This window comes from Microchirus variegatus (assembly GCF_963457635.1).
Source record: "Microchirus variegatus genome assembly, chromosome: 3".
Taxonomy (NCBI): domain Eukaryota; kingdom Metazoa; phylum Chordata; class Actinopteri; order Pleuronectiformes; family Soleidae; genus Microchirus; species Microchirus variegatus.
This window is the reverse complement of record NC_139804.1, coordinates 13,620,153-13,640,001: the sequence shown is the minus strand read 5'-3', so window position 1 is coordinate 13,640,001 and position 19,849 is coordinate 13,620,153. Positions and strand designations below refer to the sequence as shown.

The 19,849-nt window shown below is 41.3% G+C and overlaps 1 protein-coding gene across 2 annotated transcripts in view; it reads right to left on the bottom strand.

Moving 5' to 3' along the window:
* Positions 1-2,268: 2,268 nt before the first annotated feature.
* Positions 2,269-19,849, bottom strand: part of nr6a1a (nuclear receptor subfamily 6, group A, member 1a) — a gene marked incomplete at both ends in the record, with an annotated part of 88,979 nt that continues 71,398 nt past the window's right edge. For both annotated transcript variants that reach the window (XM_083886223.1, XM_083886224.1), the window contains 8 exons: positions 2,269-2,399; positions 3,370-3,522; positions 3,622-3,743; positions 6,608-6,862; positions 7,022-7,252; positions 7,989-8,149; positions 8,884-8,939; positions 9,870-10,100. In XM_083886223.1, coding sequence (XP_083742349.1) covers positions 2,269-2,399; positions 3,370-3,522; positions 3,622-3,743; positions 6,608-6,862; positions 7,022-7,252; positions 7,989-8,149; positions 8,884-8,939; positions 9,870-10,100 — 1,340 coding nt within the window. The remainder of the gene's footprint in view (positions 2,400-3,369; positions 3,523-3,621; positions 3,744-6,607; positions 6,863-7,021; positions 7,253-7,988; positions 8,150-8,883; positions 8,940-9,869; positions 10,101-19,849) is intronic.

Genomic DNA, 19,849 nt, shown 5'->3' with positions numbered 1-19,849 from the left:
GAAAGCTTTGTTAATAATCGTTTCCAAATTAAAAAAAAAAAAAAACAGTCAAAAGTCCATTGAAATATTAGAAAACGGTAGGGTCTTCACTCCAAAACAAAAGTGAAAAAACAATAACAAAAACAACCAAAAAATTCAAACATAACTACAAAGGTACATGACAATGTATAGAAATTTAAAGATGGAAAAAGGGGCTAAACTGAACGTTTTGAAAGAGAAACATTGCATTGGACTGGTTGCAGAATTAAGGCTGCACACAGTGGTGGAGGGAAGCCGCCGCCTCTCGCTCCACCCGTTATCTGCATGCCTGGCCTTCAAATTGTGGAGCGGGAAAAAAGAAAAACACTTGTTTCTACAGAGGACCTACAATGTCCCGGAACCTACATCTACTAATACTACAAGTACATCAGCAATGGTCACTGAGGAAACTCCTGAATGCAATACATAACACTCACTTTACCCTGTTTAGATCCAGGTCGGCAGGGACCTGAGAGAGAGGAACACACTGGGTGGGCAATGGCCGAGGTCAAGGTCTCTGTACCTCACCATCAGTGTGCAAAAAAGAGAGTCGTCGAGAGAACTGCATTTTGTCTGCATTTCAAATAAAATTGTTCTTACACCGTGAAACAGCTTAAAAAAAAAAAAAAAAACTTGAAGAAAGCAAGAAGACACTTCAAGCGGTTTTGAAATGATCATCTCATACTTCAAAAATAAAGACCATTATCTATGGCTTCTTTTTCTTTTTAACAATGTGCATATCTGTCGCAGAAGGTAAGTCACACCTAAATCCTCTAAAACCCACATTCATCATCAAGACATGGCCCAAATCAATCGCTCAGTCCTGGGTTTAATCCACAATCTCTTTGGTAACAATAAACCCCCTGAGAAACAGACCTGAACCAGGTCTTGGGTCCACACGGTGGCCTGTCAGGTTGACTTAAACTACTCCTGGTCTTGGGTCTGTGCAAATGTTTGATTGGACTTGACAGGACCGAGAAAGAGTCTAAACTCCTGGCCAACAGGATTTCAGTGTGGATGATTTTCACCAACAGCAGCTTTATGTGAACTGGATCCAGTTTGTGTTGGTTGTTCTTCATCAAGATCTGAAATGATTCGATTTTTAAAACTGAGAGATCTTCGTGATTCCTCGCCATGACAATCGTGACATTACACGGACTAACGCTTGAACCAATCGTCGGTATCGTGGACCACACCACAAAAAAAGCTAAGGCTGGGAATCACGCATATCGTATGTGTGCATAAGGATGCGTGCATGTTTAGTCGCATTTAGAATGAAACCTGGCATACATACTCATTCTGTCCAGCAGAGGGTGCTCCCCTCTGACACAGATTGATTCATTTCTTATCCTGATCCTTCATTGATAAGAAATCTTTTTTTCATGTGAAGCTATCAGCTCCCTTTACCCCTTTATCAGAGGGTGCTTGAAAAAAGCATTGCATAACACTTTGGTCAAAAAAAACCCAAAACAAAACGAAAACAATACAAAGTAAAACGGCAAAACTTAGCTACCCTCGCCTTCCCCTGCAATAATAACGCCTTATACATCCCCAGTCTATGATTGTAAAACATACCCGTATGCTCCATTTTTTTCATTGAAGATCAAACCGATCCAAGTGTCACCTTAACTCATGGAATGTTAAATTGACAAGATCATCTCCCATTCACAATGTAGATTCAGAAAAAAGCCCACAATTTTCTAAATACCATTGCATTTTCAGTGCAACAAAACACTGTTCTTCAACCTTTGATTCACGCAGCTCCTTCAGTCTCTGATTGAGGCGTCAAAGCATCCGCATGGAAATCTTTATGGTTTTCGACCGCGGCCACTCTTCATTTAAACAGCAAATAAAAGGTACCTGACAATACATCATAACATCATAATATCTTCCTGAGGTAGTCTCAAAACACTCACCACGCGTCTACTCCGCCCCCCGTCTGAATAAAATAAACTCTTTTATATGTCTAGCTCTAACAATGGCAACACTGACACATCGAGCAAACTGGATACACACTTGTAAACTCCAAAGACCAATGCATCTACGAGCATTTGTTTTGTACAGAAGCATGTGCACAGTGTAAATCAGCATACATTCAGCTCTGTCGTGTAATAAATATAGAAAGGAAAAAAAAAGTAACAAAAAAAAAGAAAAAATACTAACTAGCTGCTTGTCACATTCACAAGAGGGTAGACCAGTCCCCCCCTCCCCCCCTAACGTCGGGCGGGGGGTCGTAGGTGGTTTTGAGTCCTAGTTTCCGGCAGAGGTGGTTATGCTGGGCAACGGGCCAGTCCTGTAGCTGCTCAGGCTGGATTTGCAGGAGTGCAAGACTGCTTTGAACAAGAGCGGGAGCTGCTCCAGAGGGACATTCACCAACTTCCCTGGAAACGAATGCAAACAATGTTGGGTGCACAGAGGTTTCTACACTGCGCGCATGCTAGGGCTGCAGCTATCGAGGAATAATCTGTAGATTACAAAAATATATGATAGCTGCAGCCTTAGTAAAAATTTAATCAGCTAACTACAATGTTCATGTTAGCGTGTGCCGGCAGCGTTAGCAACTGGATGCTTTGAGGACGTGCTGTTGTGGTACGCCATCTGTCGTTGGCAGTGATAACACTGCGCCATGTTGGCTTCTTGTTTAAGCGTGTTTTTCGGACTTTAAGTCACGCTTTTTTAGTAGCTTGGCGGGCCATGCGACCTATATTCAGAAGCGACTTTTATATCAAAAATATCAGCTTTGTCATCTATGACCACAAGAGGGCACCGTCCACACTTGTGACAATTGAGCGCTGCTACTACATCACCGTACGAACGCAGATAAAATGTCACCAAAAAGAAAAAGCTACACGCAGCATTTAAACTGCAAACTATAAAGTATGTAATTGAGTAAGTGAAAAACAGAGGTAACTCTTACTTCTATGAACAAAAATCAAAGAAGGTGAATCACGGGGCTGTAAGCGCGATGACCAGAGCTGGAGGAACGAGTCCACATATGGGTTCTTGAACAGTGTGATGCTGGAATGCGAGTTACAGACCGATGCGACGTATAGTTCAGTTGTTTTGATTACGTGGCACCGTCTTGGTCTCCTTCGGTGTTAATTGCCACTAATTTCGTGGAATTGTGTGACGTTCAAAGACATTTCATTCGGTCGGAATTGCTTGACACCGACATGGAGAAGCACTTTTGCCCAGGCCATAATGTGCATTTAACGTATAAATTCTTTCCTTGAATTTAATTTTACGGAAAAGTAATGGCTACAGTTCCAGTTCAAGACGGCTGCTTTGGGATTAACCATGCTCGCCTTCCTGTTGTCGATCGTTTACTGAAGACACAGGACGAGGTCTTACCTGCAATGCAACGGATCTCCGGCAGACACATCATGATCTCAGGGAACCGCTTGGGCTGGTGTGGGTACTTGTACTCCGAGTAGTCCTGACACACGTACCAGTAGCGCTTGTTCAGCTGCTCGAGCTGGGAGGTGTTGGACAGTCCTCTGATATCTGCGGTGACATGGATGGCGGTAGAGAGAGAGTTAAGTGGGCGAACACGTGAAAAGTGACTGGATCCAGATATAATGGAGCTTGTTGCTCGTTTGTTACCTTGGTTGAGGAAGTTGATGGCTTTCATGCAGGCGTACTCCTCGTTACTGATCTTCAGTTGGTGGAACTTGCGGAACAAATATATCAATCGCTCCATGACTTCCATGCCGTCCTCACTGAAGCTGAGGAAGAAGACACATATGCATCTATTTAGATTCGTTACATGGAGTCATCAATTGCACTGGCTCTGACCTGGAGTGTTTTTCACCAAAGTGTTTAGCAGTGGGTGATGGTCTGTGACTGTAGTCCGTCTACAGTAGGATTTGGTACCAGTAGCCAGTACTTTTTTGTACTTGGTACCGATTCGTGTCAGTACTACCGAGTATTGGTTCACTTTTAATGAATCGGTGCCAAATTTCAATACTTGAAATGTCTGGGAGAGCGCAAAAATGTGAGAGCTACACGACGCGAGACTACAGCAATAGTGGCGAGCCGGAAACGGCTTTCAATATAATATTTGTGACGCGAAATGCAAGAACGCGGGCAGCTGGTCAAACACGGGATTTATTTAAAAGCTGAAGAATGTACTATTTTTGAATCATGGAAAGTGACAACGCTAGCCGTGCTAGTAGCTGATGCAGCAGTCGTGCTACCAACATTTTCATGTATATTTTTGTTGCCCCTCGTAGTCGCAGAGAGAGTGTGACATGTCACGTTCTATTCATACGGGGTTAGCCTCAGACTCGCTTCTCCTCAAAAAGTGTTTGCTTGTCGTAACTTTTGGCTGGTTAGGGTTGGTTGTGGAAGAGAGAGATCTTGTTCTATATTTATTTCTTACATTTATTTATGTTTATTAATTTACTGTTTTTATTTAATATACTGTTTTTAAATCTTCTGAATAAAAGAAAAATTAAACTTTGTTTTACAACTGAAAAACATTTTAAAACTAGCAAATATAAGGTACCACTTTGTACCAGTACCGGTACCAAATTCCAGATACTGATACCGTATCCGTTCAATTATGAACGGTACCCAACACTAGTCTACAGCTCTGGGGGGAAAGATCATCTGTAGACAAGTCAAGTAAAGCTGGAAAACTCTGGTGAAGAGCTGGTTGTGTATATTCATCAAACATACACAAACACATATTCATAAGAAAATCCACTGTGATGAAGAGGAGGAGGAAAAGTAAAGAAATAAAACCCTTTCAACTTTATTATCTTCCATGCTTCAATGAACAAGGCAAAAATGAGGGAGGGAATGTGTCAGATTTGGTGGACGAGCTCACCAAACGGATCCCACAGCCTTTTCTTTTTTCTTAAAGAGTTTCGAAAAACCAACTTAAAAATTTTATTCCACTCATCAAACCTTCTCATCGCTCTAATCTCACTCACAAACTTTAAGTGCTGCCACTGTAAATCAGATATATTCCCTCCTTAACTTCAGATCATTGCGGTGTGATTTACACAGCACCAGACCCCCACTCATGCTTCCCTATGGAAGAAACGGGACGCACGTGTATTTCACATGGCAGACGGTGCTAGCCACAGCTCTGTCCTGAGGAGTTCCTCCCCATTCACGAATTCACTTCCCTGGCCCGCGGCCAACAACAATACATTCCCTGTAGTGTTAGGGAGAGATATCAAACCCTCTCAGAGAGATACGGAACTCACAGAGTAGAACGTCTGCCTTTGTACAAGACAGGGAAAATTTAATTACTGATATCCACCTTCCGTCTAAGTGAAATATGGAGTTGGCCGTGCTCCTGCAGGTTATATCCAACACTTAATATCTGTGTACGGAGGAGAGGGAAGAAGGCAGAGGCAACGCAAGACTGCTGCAAGTTAGATAATACTGGTTGCATTGATATTCTTTACATTATAAATGTTATATTATATATATTGATTAAAGAAATACATAGAATCGCCAAAATGTATATTTACAGGCAATTTCATTGTTTCTAACACATGCAATGTGCAAATATCCTCATTTCTGTCTATTGTCAAGGCATCAACTCTGAAAAATGTCCAAACCCAATCATGCAGACATTTTTCAGTTTTTCACACATTTTTCTTCTTCATTTTTCACATTTTTAGTCATCTGTTGTGAATGTAACCGACAGACACAGTCTCTCGCCTGCATCGTGTACCGTTTTTGTGCCGCGAGAGACAATTTAAAATGAAATACTAACAACAGCTACTGTGTTAGTAGACTTTAAGTCCATTCCAGGTGTAGTCAGGGGTCGTAGTTGAAATTGGAACCCCCAATGAAAGCCTAATCCCAAACTATTCTTATATCTTACTCGTGTTGCCTGGATTTTGCAAATGAAGACAGTAGATTACATTAGCTTGACAATCTAGATATAACAATTAATGTTAATGTTATATCTAACGTCACATAAACCACCCATTTAACAAGACTTGAATGCACTAATATTATCAATGCATGAACTGCAACAAATAGGTTACTGGGAAGGGGTTGGACTTGACCTTTGAAACAATTCTGTCTCTGCTCTCCAAAATCCAGAGACACTTTTGTGGACATTTCTCTTTGTCTTCCTCCAGTGCTCAGTCTAATCTGACCAATTTTTTAATTTTTTTCTACACAATAAATATTGTGTTTTTCATCTCATTGCCTCAAGGCCTCGTATTTTTCAGCTATTTGCTCCACATTGAGCAAATGGCTGAACACCCCCTTTCACTGAATGTTATGTGGTTTATTTAGCTTAGTCACACCTTTGGTGTTCCCAGTAAAAATATCATCTGCCAAAGGAAATAAAGAGGGAAATACTCCCACAAACACTCACCCACACATCCACAATCATATCATCCTACAGCCCCCCATATTCTGTATAAAGCACTCTTTGTCTGTGGAGGGTCTCGGTCATCCACGTTACAGTTAACTGGATTTGCTTTGCAGTTACATATATTAACCACTGGTTGGTACAAGACAGTGTTTCATTTTGTGTTCAGGGTCACATTAGACCAAAAAAAAATAAAAAATTGTGAAACACTTCCAGTAACTAATTATTTCTGAGGCCACTCACCCCTGCAGCTCATCATCAGACGGCGTGTACTTGGCAGTGATGTCGGCCAGGTCGCCAAAGATCTGTGCGCTGTAGATCGTCAGGCAGGAGAGCAGGATGAGCTCCTGCCAGGTGGAGCTGAGCAGGCAGGTGTAGTCCTCGATGGAGAGCTCGCAGAAGAAGGGCAGCTTCTTGATCCAGGAGATCTGGCGGAAGAGCAGCTCGTCTGCCAGGCGACACAGCAGCGCGAACAGCTCCACCTGGGTCACTTTGTAGCTATGATGCACACAAAAAAAAGATTTAGATTTAGATTTAATAAAGTGAGTTCTTGTTAGGAGGCTAACATCTGATTTTCAATGTGGCCCCACAACCCTGGGGTTAGGGTTACACAACGCACAACATGCATGTGTATGTATCGAACGCATCGTCTCTCACCCGTCCTCGATGAGCATGGGCGTGGCCAGCGGGGCCAGGTCTTCGGCCGCCACCAGCTGCAGCACCAGCGGGTGGGACTGAGGGTAGAGGCTGCGGGGCTGCGGGGCCAGCAGGCCGGACTGAGCGGCGTAGCTGAACAGGTGAGGCAGGAGCTGGTAGTGTGTGGACATGGAGGTGTTGATGTAGTGGTCCCTGAGGGCCGCGGTGTAGCCGTTCATCTCCACAGAGCGGCTGCAAACACAAAGAGGTCAAAGGTGACACTTGGCCACATGGAGGCCCATTTTTGTTTATATTAAAGGAATAGGATAGTGATTATGTTGGACAAATATCCTAAAAAAGAAGACTGACATTCCTGTGTTTGTGCTATGCTATGATAAACACGGCCTATATCTCTATCCTGAACATACAGACTCTATCCAGACTGTTCTTTCCAACCCGCTCACCTTAAACCTTTATCAAGGACAGCATGCTGGATCTCATGTACTCTTTTATATATAAATCATTTCTTTCCAAACTTGTAGACAAAACTTTGCACTTAATTTTTGTCAACGCATACCAAAGCGTACGCGGCTCGAGCATTTGGATTTTTGTTGTTCATTTCTGTTCAGATTTCATTTGATAAAGCGTGAATTCTGTGTGGTGCATGACAGCGGAGATAAAACCTATGTTTATACAAATCTGGACTAAAATAAATAGCGTCATGTGAGCAACGAGACAATATTTGTCCTTGATGAGAGCAGATAGACAATGCGCTCGTCTCCGCAGTGAGAACAGAGATAGTGCTGCGAGTTCTTTGTGTTTCTATCATGACTGAGCCTGAGGAGCTGCATATTAAGGCATTCTTCAAGCTGATGAATGCCTCAGCTGAAATCTGGGTGAGAGGGGAGCAAGGTGTTCCACTGTCAGGGACAGCTCATTATCTCAGTGATGGGGCCGAGTGGCTGAGTGGATGAGATGAACAACTCACTTGGACGACAGAGTGGAGGCAGGCGAAGGCTGGTTGCCCTCCGAGGCTCCGTTGCTGGGGGAGCTGTGGTCGCTGTCACCGTTGTTGCCCCAGGTGTGGTCTGGGGCATCCTCCTTAAACTCCTGTCCCGACATGATCCGCTCTATCTCCTCTTCTGTGATCTAAAAACACACACTTTAAGCTTACAGCGGCACATCGTCCTGAGACCAAAGACTCAGTTCAGTGGATTGTATTGACGCTCTGTGCTGCTGCTTCTCCACGCAGAGCGAGGCGCAAGGACATGATCACACAATCAAACATGGAGTGAGAGAAAGACAGTGTGTGTGTGCGCATATATTTGACTGCCTGGTTCACACACCTAAAACAAACACATCCACATACAAAAAAGCCATTCTGAAATCCATTAACGTTCCCAAAAACGTCTTGCATTTGTAGTCAGGTGTCTATTCATTTAACATTTCTATAAATTCAATACATGTCTCGAAGCGGCAAATCATTCCATAACGATGGCAGAGGACCTTTTCATTAGGATTCACAAATAAAGCTGTAATTTGCAAGCGTTTCTGCATCATTTTTTCCAAATTGGACTAAATTGAATAGTGGCTCAGTGGTTCTTAGCCTTGTGTCAGCCATTATCCTGACCATTTGTTCTGTCAAATCAATCAAGCCAGCGGAGTGACACAATTATTCCAATGATATAACGAGGTCAGCACTCGTCGGGCTCGTTACACACGAATCATGAGCATTACCGCAAGCCGGCTCATTTGAATGAATAGGTTTATGCACTAAATGGTAAGCGAGCCAAGTGTGGAATGAGTCAGGACAATATGTATGGAGTGAAGTAGGAAGAGTGGGTCGGTGAATGTCATGAACATAGCATTTTCTAGTGGTGTACCTGAACAGGCCCAATGCTTTTGTTCCTCCCTCCTGGCATTCCATCCTCCCTGATTGCTGCAGGACAAAAAGAGAATAGAATTAGTCCACTGACAGCGAACATGATTAGTATCACAGCTCTATCTAGTGGCTGCGTGGAAATCAAACAGAGTTTAGTTTCACATCCCTTACATCTACATTGTGACTTTTCTATTTGGCTTTAACAACAGCTTTTTTTCCTCTTGCCTATTAAACACTGAATCTGTTTAAGGTGTGAATCCAAACAAACTGAGGGCCATCAAGGTGAAGGACAACTCTATAGGGTGCTATACAGATTTCACCCACCAGGGGGCAGCATATACACATATTTCAGAACAAGTGAAAGGGCAATACTCATTGGTGGAGCTGATGTATTTGCGCCTACAGAGCAAAAACACATCAACACTAACTGAAGTATGACATGTTTAAATATGTCACATGTAGCTTGTTGTCTTAGTATAGTTTTAGATAAGATAGATGACATATAAATTAGACTAAAATTACTCTATGATAGATGAAGATGAAAATATAGAAAGAAAAGCCTGATGATTTTTCAGTAAATTGTGAAATAAACTAATAAAATTGGACATTTACATCAAAATAAAACCTCGTCTGACAAAAGAGAATATATCAAAAAATGTATTCCCTCCATTAAACATAATATTAATGAAGGGATTTTTATATTTTTCAATGAAAGCTTCAGCACGATCAAAAAAAGCTATTTTTTTAAGTTTAATTTTAAGTCCAGCACTTTCATGGATTTGAAGGGTTGCATTAAAAAAAAAGAAAATTTATGGGCAAAATATTAATTAATAATGCAAGTAATCATTTTATCTAATCGCTGAAGGATGTAGGTCCCACTGTGTATTCACTTTCAAGGAGAAGAATATTTGATGAAAAAGTGTTGGTTGTTTCAGACTAATGATGAATGAGTGAGTTCACTGTTCTTCCTGTGTGTCCATACATTACCTTTGCGGTTCATCCCCATCTGCAGGCACTTGAGCAGGCGGCAGTACTGGCAGCGGTTGCGCTGCTTGCGCGACATCTCGCAGTTCTTGTCGCGGCTGCAGCGGTACACGCGCTTGTTGCAGATGCTGCGCTTGAAGAAGCCCTTGCAGCCTTCGCACGAGATGATGCCATAGTGCAAACCTGTGGCGCGGTCTCCACAGATAAGGCAAGTACGCTGGTCAGCTGGATCATCTGCACAAGGGAAACAGGAAGGGGCAGATTTAGTAATCCACCCTGGGACATCAAAACCTTGCTGAAGGCACAAGTTTTTAATTGAGTTCATGTGGAAGCTTGGGGCTTAATGTGCTAGCCGAGCGCTGGCTAATCCAAAGGATGCTTAAGCTCCGACTGTCATTTTCTGAAAGTGGAGGTGTAGCAGGGTGCAGGACAGAGAGTGGAGATGTCTTCTTATGTAGCCAATGTTTTATTCACAAGCTCTGTTGAAAGGAGTTAATAACACAACTGCTGTCGCATGAAGAGGCCTTTTTCCCCCCCGAGGAACACCTCAGAGACACTGTCAAAAAATGTGCATGGTCCAAATTACTATTATCCATCAGACATTAGCAGTATCTTTGAAAGGACTTAGTAGTTTCTAGGCAAAGTGGAGTTGTAACTAACTTAATAACTTTTGTCAAGTAAAATGGCGGTTCAATACGGCAGTGGTGCCGTTATGTTATTGCAGTTAGAACTTGAGTGAGTCAATTCCACAGGAACCCCGACATGGGATTCCAAAATGGCTGCCACCATACAAACACTGGCTATTTTTTTAGCATTAAAAGCACTTCTGTTGTATTTGTTTTCACAGTAAATGAGTCTGTGTAATATAAAGGGCTCATTCTTCAGGGATGTTCGCACTGAACAGGAACAGAACCAGCAACTACTCAGGGTTAGGGTTGGCATTAGCTAGAACTCATCAAGAGTCAACAACTAAGCAAAAACAGTGCAATAAAAAGACTGACTCAAGTGATGTTTGAACCTCCATGCTCATATCCTTGTCCTGCCCACCCTCTCCATCTTTGATGGATCTTGTTGCTGACGTCTACCCCCGTCACATTTGGTGTGTAAACGCACAACTTCAGTTCAGTTTCTGTTGATAGATACCCTCTAAATTTGACACACTTGGCCTGGGAGATCGTATGAGTGAGGCATGGTCACAACATCAGGAGAATCTCTGGAGGATCCAGGTGAGGAGGTGACACCTGACTTGAGCTTTTCCTTCCGTGTTGTCACACGAGTAGCCGCAGGAAAGTGACATTTGTGGACATTTGCGCTGTCACGTTCTCCTAGATTTAAGCCTTATTCACATGAAAACAGAACCTATAGAATCGTTTTCCATGAACATGAGAGGAGATTTAAAAAAAAAAAAAAAAAAAGAAGCCAAAATGGATAAAGGAATTGGTATTAAACAGACATAGGATCTTGCCAAATAGTGAGAATCCATCAATGTATGAAACCTCGTAACTTATATAACTATGTTTTTACTTTTAATGATGTATATTATATCATTATTAATATCTTATTCATTAATGTATGTTTTTGCACTGAATAAGTGAGTGTGAAACACAATTTTCATGTGGAGCACAATGTGATGAATAGAAGGAATCTTGAAAAATGTTCTTATAAAAGGTAAACCACTGTTTTTATCTTCAACAGTTGTCTGTATTGTGTAAAATCTATAAAAGAAATAATGAGTTGGTGCAGTTGTTAGACTCTACTGCATGTGTGTGTGTGTGTGTGTGTGTGTGTGTGTGTGTGTGTGTGTGTGTGTGTGTGTGTGTGTGTGTGTGTGTGTGACAGAAAAGAGACATGAGAGGTCTGAGGCTGCTCTCCAGGTTAATGCTGCCTGCTGAGTCTGGAGATTAACCTGGATGCCTGATTAATGTAAGACGCCGGTGTAATGCAACACACACTCTACACACAGACACGACCTTTACCCTCCTCTGGGATTGTGTGGTTACGAAAGCCAATAATAGAGCCAGAGGAGCAGGTTTCCTTTGTGTGTGTGTGTGGGGGGGGGGGGGGTGCGCGTGCGTGCGACGGTGCTCATTCACAATAAATGTCACTAAAGGATTTTGTCTTTGTTTGACATGTATACAATGAAATAATTACACAATCTTGTCCTAATGTATAATTGTTGATCAACATAAATCTTTATACTGTTGTATAATCGTCGTAATATTTCTGTATAATAGAGTTTTTAACACGATTTAAAAGTTCATCACACACAAAAACTTTTGATGGACAGAAAATGCCAAAATGATTTATAATTCCACATGATATATACACAGTATACTACATTGATTACATTGATATTGTAAAATACTGTATGTCACTAAATTATGGTCCAGCCTTTTAAAATGCGATAGTATTCGCCCTTTGTTTAAATGCACACACACACACACACATACACACAGTAGAATATGCGAGTAAACTGTATAATTAAATCTTAATTTACATTTTAATTACCCCCCACAACAAAGATTACATTTGTTAATGGCCGATGCCAACCTGCAATACCCCCAACATCCACCAGTGTTGTTGTGGCCCATAAAGCACTTTCACTAAAATGTACGGCCCATTTGTACCTTTTAGGAACACATCAGTGTTCTATTTGTGTGTGTGTGTGTGTGTGTGTGTAAATAATATATGAATTCGGATGGCAGCTCATCAGAGGCATGTGACCGAGCAAAGACTTAAGCCTCCATCCGAGGGGGGGTGGGGGGTATACACATGGCATAAAGCCTCTCCCAGATAATGAATGGTGAATGGAGGACTTCTAAAAAAGCCCACAGAGAGAGAGATTATCATTTAAATGATGCGGCGGGGTTTAAATTTGCTGCCTGCTGAATCTGCAGGGGCAGCCACACTGTACGCAAACAATGGGACGTGTCACGCTGTGCCGCCGCCCTGGGACTTTAACAGTTCCACTCTCTCCACTGGTTCATTCTGCTAAGGTGACACTGTATGTCAACTGAGGATGGAAACGTCCTTGACATGCTGTTGACTCTCTGTCACAATTATCTTTCAGGGTGTGACCTCTGACGGTGATTAACACTGACATAATTGTAACAATATAGTTTGTATAATTAAACACAAACAACCAGTGAATTATTTTTAATCACTGACTGATCTGTGCAAGAGGGTCCGTTATAATTAACGCGAATAATTTACTTCAATTTAACACATGATTCCAGCATATCCCGCAGATTTATCTTTTTTTTTTTTTTTAACACAGATTTAGTCCTAATTTAATAAAAATAATTGATTTTGCGACATCCTATTGTTTTTATTTATTTATCATTTTATGAAGCAAACCACTAGTCAACTACTCCAGTTAGTGCCGCCTTACATACAATAATGCTTGTGTATAGTGTTAATAACTGCTGTAACACCAAGGCCGTCTGCTCTAAATTCAAAACGCTGTTTGAAATGTAGAAAAATACAGACATGCATGAACTTGTGTTTCTAAAAAAAAAAATCAGACCCAATAGTAGAATATTTAAAAAAAAAAAACCTACAACACTTCCAGAGTTTAGACCAGAGACAATATTATTGTGATAATTCAAACTCTAAAGTGTCTCAGTAACATGTCTTAAGCTTTATTTTTTGCTAAGAAAACAATATATCTGGGGGCAATATATGGATATGAAATCTATATGTGACATGAGACAATATATGGTCTTTGATTTTGGATATCGATATGTGTGATGTGTGTTCCTGTTTTTAAAGCCTGTAACAATGATTATCGTTATATCTACTACTTTAAATACACATATATAGACATATATATATATATATATATATATAAACATACTGTATATACGCATATACATACATCCACATATACACACACTTGTGTTAAGCCCAAGTAATTATTTGTGTTATAATTTGACTGTATATATATTCCATTTCATTATTTCTAAAATACGTAAATATCCTTCAATTGACAGAAAAAAGGCAAAGAAAAAAAGCCAAAGAAATAGCTGAATGAAATTCATGATAAAAATCCCCCGAGAAGCAGACACTGCTGAAAACTCAAGCTTTTCCTGTTGGGATCACAACTCTGGCATCATAAAACATGTGGAGGATCAAATTGATGACAGTATGGATCCTCACCTCCTCACACCACCATTTGTCAGACCATGTGCTCTTTCAGAGCAGACATTAAAACCATATATTTCAGTTACCACCCCATGTGAAAGCCCCCCGACTTCCTACAGTGAGGGGGAAAAAAACAACACAATAGCCATTAGCTGCCCTCACTCGGGCTTATTTGCCAAATCTATCACCCTGTCTTTCAAGTGCATGGCCACCATATAAACTGGCTGATTCACACGTTCACACACACTTGATCTCAGCGTGTCACGTCCCGTGACTCCGCCTCATCCTGTCTGCGGGGTAACAGTTAAATATTCATGACATTTACTCAGGGATCTCACACTGTAAAGAATCCTGTCTCCAGGAGGATGGGAGGACATACACTCACATATTCTACTGTATGTGTGTGTGTGTGTGTGTGTGTGCCATTTTCAGTTGTCATGCCAATGCAATGAAAGTGGAAATAAAATACATTTTAAAAAAGGGGGAGAGAGAGAGCTAATACTGTAGCAGTGTCTATGGAAAACCCACACTTTAAACCTGTTTAAAGTATGTTAGATAATAAACAGGAGAGGTCACATCTAAATAAAATGGAATGCGTCCAGGTCTTACTTACTATATGTTTAAATCATTTAAATGACAGAGATATAAAATGGAATACCACTCATTTTCCATGAGGTCACACCTTTTTTAACTGCAGACTTAACTCGACCCACATTTGAGATATTTAGAAGTGATTATGTTATGTTTTTTCAGTCACACACACTGTGCTTTGTCCAACTGTGATCACATGACCTTTCCCCTGAAGAAATTACTCAACTCAAATTTCACTTTTACCAAACTAGATTGACTTAAATCATAAAACAGAAAAGCATAAAACAATACAGTGCACAATAGCAACAAACAATAGGAATACTTAAGTGTATTGAACCACAACAAAACCTATAAATTACAAAATTAACAGCCAATACAAGGTCTAGAGGAGCATTTCAGCTCTACATATGAAACTATACAGCGTATGACTTCTCACGTCACATACCACAGCTTCTTGACTGCACCACAGCTTAAACAGGAAGCACATTCTATTTTTTGCTTTAGGCTGCATCCACACCCACTATATTTTCATTAGAAAACAGCATTGCACGATTAAAGCAATCTGTGTCCCATAGTAACACACCTGAAAACATATATCGTGCATGTATTTTTTGCATCATTTCCAGAAGTTCTACCAAAAAGAAACAACAATAGAATAATCAAAAGAACAAAAAGAATGGCTGAAGCTGAAGCCTCTGAAGAAGCTTTATCAAGCCTGACAAACCAACAGTAATGATATCGTCATCACTGTTATCTGAGCAGGCAACACCGCTTCACACAGAGAGGCCTTTGTGAAAAAGTGAAGTTTGAACTATATGTGGCTTTTACTCTGACAAACACCAACGGTTGCATTCTGGGATATTGAGAATCTGAGAGTGTACAAGTGATTGGACTTAATTTAACTTCTTTTATACAGTATATATTCAATTATTTGGTTATTAACTGAATACGTTATAAATATTGCATTAAAACATAAATTATGTGCACTGTATCCCTGCATAGATGTGCTGACAAACTGGTCTAAGTGATGACTTGGATGAATTGGAGAATGAATGAACTTCTTCATCTTGAACTCCACCCTCTCTTTGTTTCATTAGCTTAAAGGGAGCTTCATGCTCTCTCTCCACAAACACACACACACACACACACATCCCTGAGGACCCATTAAAGACTGCATTGTTTCTCCGGGGTCAGCCAAGGTTTCCCTCCAAACTTAAACGTAAACCAGGAAATGCGAGCATGGGGCATTTAAAGCCCTGGTCAGTGACTAATTTAAATGTTATGGGATGTTCTCTGTGACTGAATACTTTCTTCCATGACACCCAGAGGAGAGCATCAGGATGACATGATGGCATGTCCTCAGTGACGTTCGCCCAGGTCCCTTCACCATCTCTCTCTGGACCCCTGCTCTGAGCAGCATCATGCTGAGAACAGAGATGTATCGTGGCCAGATCATCCCACCCCCCCACCCATTGTCTGAGGTCAGCGCACACAAAGCTCAGTGTGTAATGTAAAGCAGCCTTTTGAGTGGCTGACAGAGCAACAAGGCCTTTCTGCTGAAGGGTTTTTTCTCTCTCTCTCTTCAGGTTTTGTCTCAGGCTTTCCATCACAATCATGCCCAGCTGAGACAAGGAGCGGGGGTTGGTGGAATGTGCTGTACTTTTCCGCTGCTGGCACCCACCCTCTCTAATTCTCTCTCGCTGCTCCCCCCACCTCTACTCCTCATATCTCTTCTGCTTCTCTGAAACTTATCTCTCCTACCTGGGGGTGAGGAGGGGAAGCAGCGTCTCTCTCTCTCTCTCTCTCTTACTATGACTGGTATGTACAAAAGCATCTGAAGACCCTCTGGGACTCTGCTTTCCCAGCAGCCCACACTGTGATGCTAATCTGGAAAGTTGCATGCATGCAGTTGTAGATTGGGCTCATCCCCAAGACAAAGGCGACCTGTTGACGTTGCTGTCCTGATAATATACACCCAGGCTTAGAGGCTAAATCATTAGCATTGAGTAATGCCCCACCAAAGATAGGCTCCATGCTAATGTCATGCTAATGCCAATGTTAAATTGTTAAATAATGTCAGAAAGGGCTCGACTGCTGAAGTCTGCCTCACCGTCTCAGCTCTGTTAGCATCTGAAAAGATCATAATTTAAATGTTTTCTTTATTCTTGTATAAATTCCACATGTAAGTGGAGGAGCCTTCATAAGTTTGGACTTACATACATGTGCTTTAATAGTTCAACTCGTGTTGTGCAGTAGAAAAAAGGTACGACAGGGTCATTTTTTCATTGATTTTTCAAGTATCTTAGCTGAGAAATAAAGAAACATCTGACTGAAGGAGGTTTTTTATTATTTAAATTCAGAAGTAGATAGTAGAAAGAAGATTTTAACTATTATCTTCATAATCGATTGATCCGTTGATTATTTTCCGCGATTAATTGTTTGGCCAATAAAACGCTAAAGAATGTTGAAATGACGATGTTCTCAAATGTCTCGTTTTGTCCACAAATCAAAATGATTCGGTTACCTTGTTAATTGGAACAAAATAACTGAAATATTTCCATCTAAGAGGCTGAAAATTCACATAGGTCGTTTTAATACTTAATAATAATTGCAGCCCTTAATTAAACTAACAAATATTCATTTTTGACTTGAGCTATAAAAAATGTATCAGTATCTATTATAGTAACTATTTTAAAAACTGATGTATCATTTTAAGGGTTATATATGCTTATATATTCTTAAGACTTTTTGTGATTATGAAGCGTGTTCTGTATTTTACACGCACATTAAAACAAGGCTTGTTAGACATCACTGTTAAAGCAGGCGTCGTGTTTCTTTTCCACTGTGTTTGCTGAACATTAAAACCTCTGCAGGAGCTGCTTTTGTTTAGCCCTGAGCTCCACTTTAATGACAAGCATACAGAGCCAGCATGCACTGATATAAACCATGTGTTTTTTGATACATAGGCACATAAAAGTGCTTGTTAATGTTAATGTGGACTCTCCTCATTGGTATTGGAAGGCATGAAGGGACTTCCCATTCACCACAGAGTGATGACTCTGCATGAAAAAGACACCAAGCGCTGTAAAATGTAAAGATGTTTTGCATTAAATCGGTGCAAAAACAGACAAAAAATTTGTAAAGTCCCATTCTGTGTGTGTTTGTGCTGGGGGAAGGGTGCAAGGCCAGTGGAAATAAAGAACACACCCTTGAAAGGCAAAGATCAGCTACATGGTGGACTTGACGGTTTGGTTTCAGCCAAATCAGAGAAAAGGAGCATGCACAGAATGAGCAGCCTGTTATTGGCTATTTATAGGCGAGCATTACAGAGTCGCAGGAGTCCCTGACCTCCCCCACTGTTACTATTGATCTTCACACACACAAAATCACAAACACACAGAGCTTCTGGTCCCACATCTACACCCACATCCTCACCTCTAGTGCTTTGCTTCCTGCTCTGATACAGTCACATCAAACAATAATGCAGATTTAATGTAACGTGTTGAGGTACAGGAGAAAGAAGTGAAGGTTCACCCTCCTTTAGCTACTGCAGCACAACCAACATGGCTGTTGGTGGCAGGAGGATAAACATGATGGGGTAGGGGGGAGGGGACAATTACAGTATCACAGTTCCTCCACATGCTACACCAAATTCCCTGAGGAAGTCGAGGAAACGCAAGCAGAAATTCTTCCACTGTCCTTAAAGTCATCACGTACAGATAAAGATAATGATTTAAGTAAACAACACAATCGGCAAACACAATGACATGAGCACACCAGTGATGGAACAGTCCACAACACTTTGGTGACTGAGTTTGCTTTGCCATGTGGAATATATCTTAACAGTGAGAAAGGATCACATTCCAAATTCCTGCAATACAAGGGGGGGGGGGGGGTTGGAGGCTTGGTGGGTGGGTGCTCCCAATGGGATGTAAGCGAGTGAAAACTGCCAAAAGAAGGTTATTTTACTCCAGCACTTAAGATAATTCACCTAGCCAAATGAAGCGACAAAAGCGAGATGAGCTAAAAGCAATTTTGGGGAAGTATCGCCAGCGCCGGTCAAGGCTGGGAGAGAAAGAAATGCTCACTGTGAAGAACACCACCGTCATTCAAAACAGGGTCAAAGTGAAGCATCAAGAAAAGAGAATAAAGGAGAAAAAAAAAAAATTAAGAATATGTTAAAACGCAGCATTCGGGAAATTGGTGAGTGAGCAGCCGAGCCATCAACTCTGCCCTGCGACCAAATACCAGTACTCAATACATACAGTACTGCAGTTCAACGCCGCGCCAAGAGACAAAAACAAAGCACTTGAAGGCATCGCAGGTAGTAGCAGTTAAAAACGTTTCGTAAGACTGAGCCTTAAAAATCATTGATGAACGCCTCAGTGTAGAGGATTAATCCTATCAAATACAAAGCAAGTATATATATAAATATACATATATATAGATATACATACACATACACATATATACATATATATATACATATACACACATATATATATATAAACATATATATATAAAAGCAGTACTGCTATTTCTCAAATACTCATCTGCAATGGATTTAAAGCTGTTTGATGAATTAGTAACAATGAACAGCCTTAAATATCAAGCACAATATACATATCACCTATACATCTACATATGCATGTTCTCTGCTTGCTTTCACACAACCCTTCCTCTCTCATTCACTCAAAAGAAAATGATAGCCTCCTCCTCCTCCAGTTGCCTTCCTTACCTTCCCATGTATCCATTTCATGCTTCTTCCAGTCTGCCTCAGCCCCATTCAAGCAGGGACTCGGCTAGAGAAAGGCCAGTGGGCCTGCTCGCCTCATGATTCCTTTCTTTCTCTATCTCTCTCCTCTGCTACCTATTTCCTCGACAGCCTGCCTCTTTCTGACCGCCGGCAGAGCCTGCAACAGCACTGGTCACTTTACTGCCTGGTCACATGACCGCAGAGTTCAAGCCCCGGGGTCAGCGCTTGGCTTGAGGTCCAATGACAGCTAGGGGTTATCTGAGTGGAACTGATAGTCCTATTTTCGCTGCCGTTCAACAATACGACCGCCACCCCCTCCTCCTGCACCAAAATGAGTGCCCCCCCCCCCCACTCCCCTCCCCTTGGTCCCCCTGCCTGTGGCACTTCTGAAGAGGACCAAAGTGCATGTCCAAGCATAAACAGAGGTTCAAGCTGACAAAACACACAGACATTAACTAATTGAAGCACTCAGTGAGGCAGAGAAGAAGGCTAC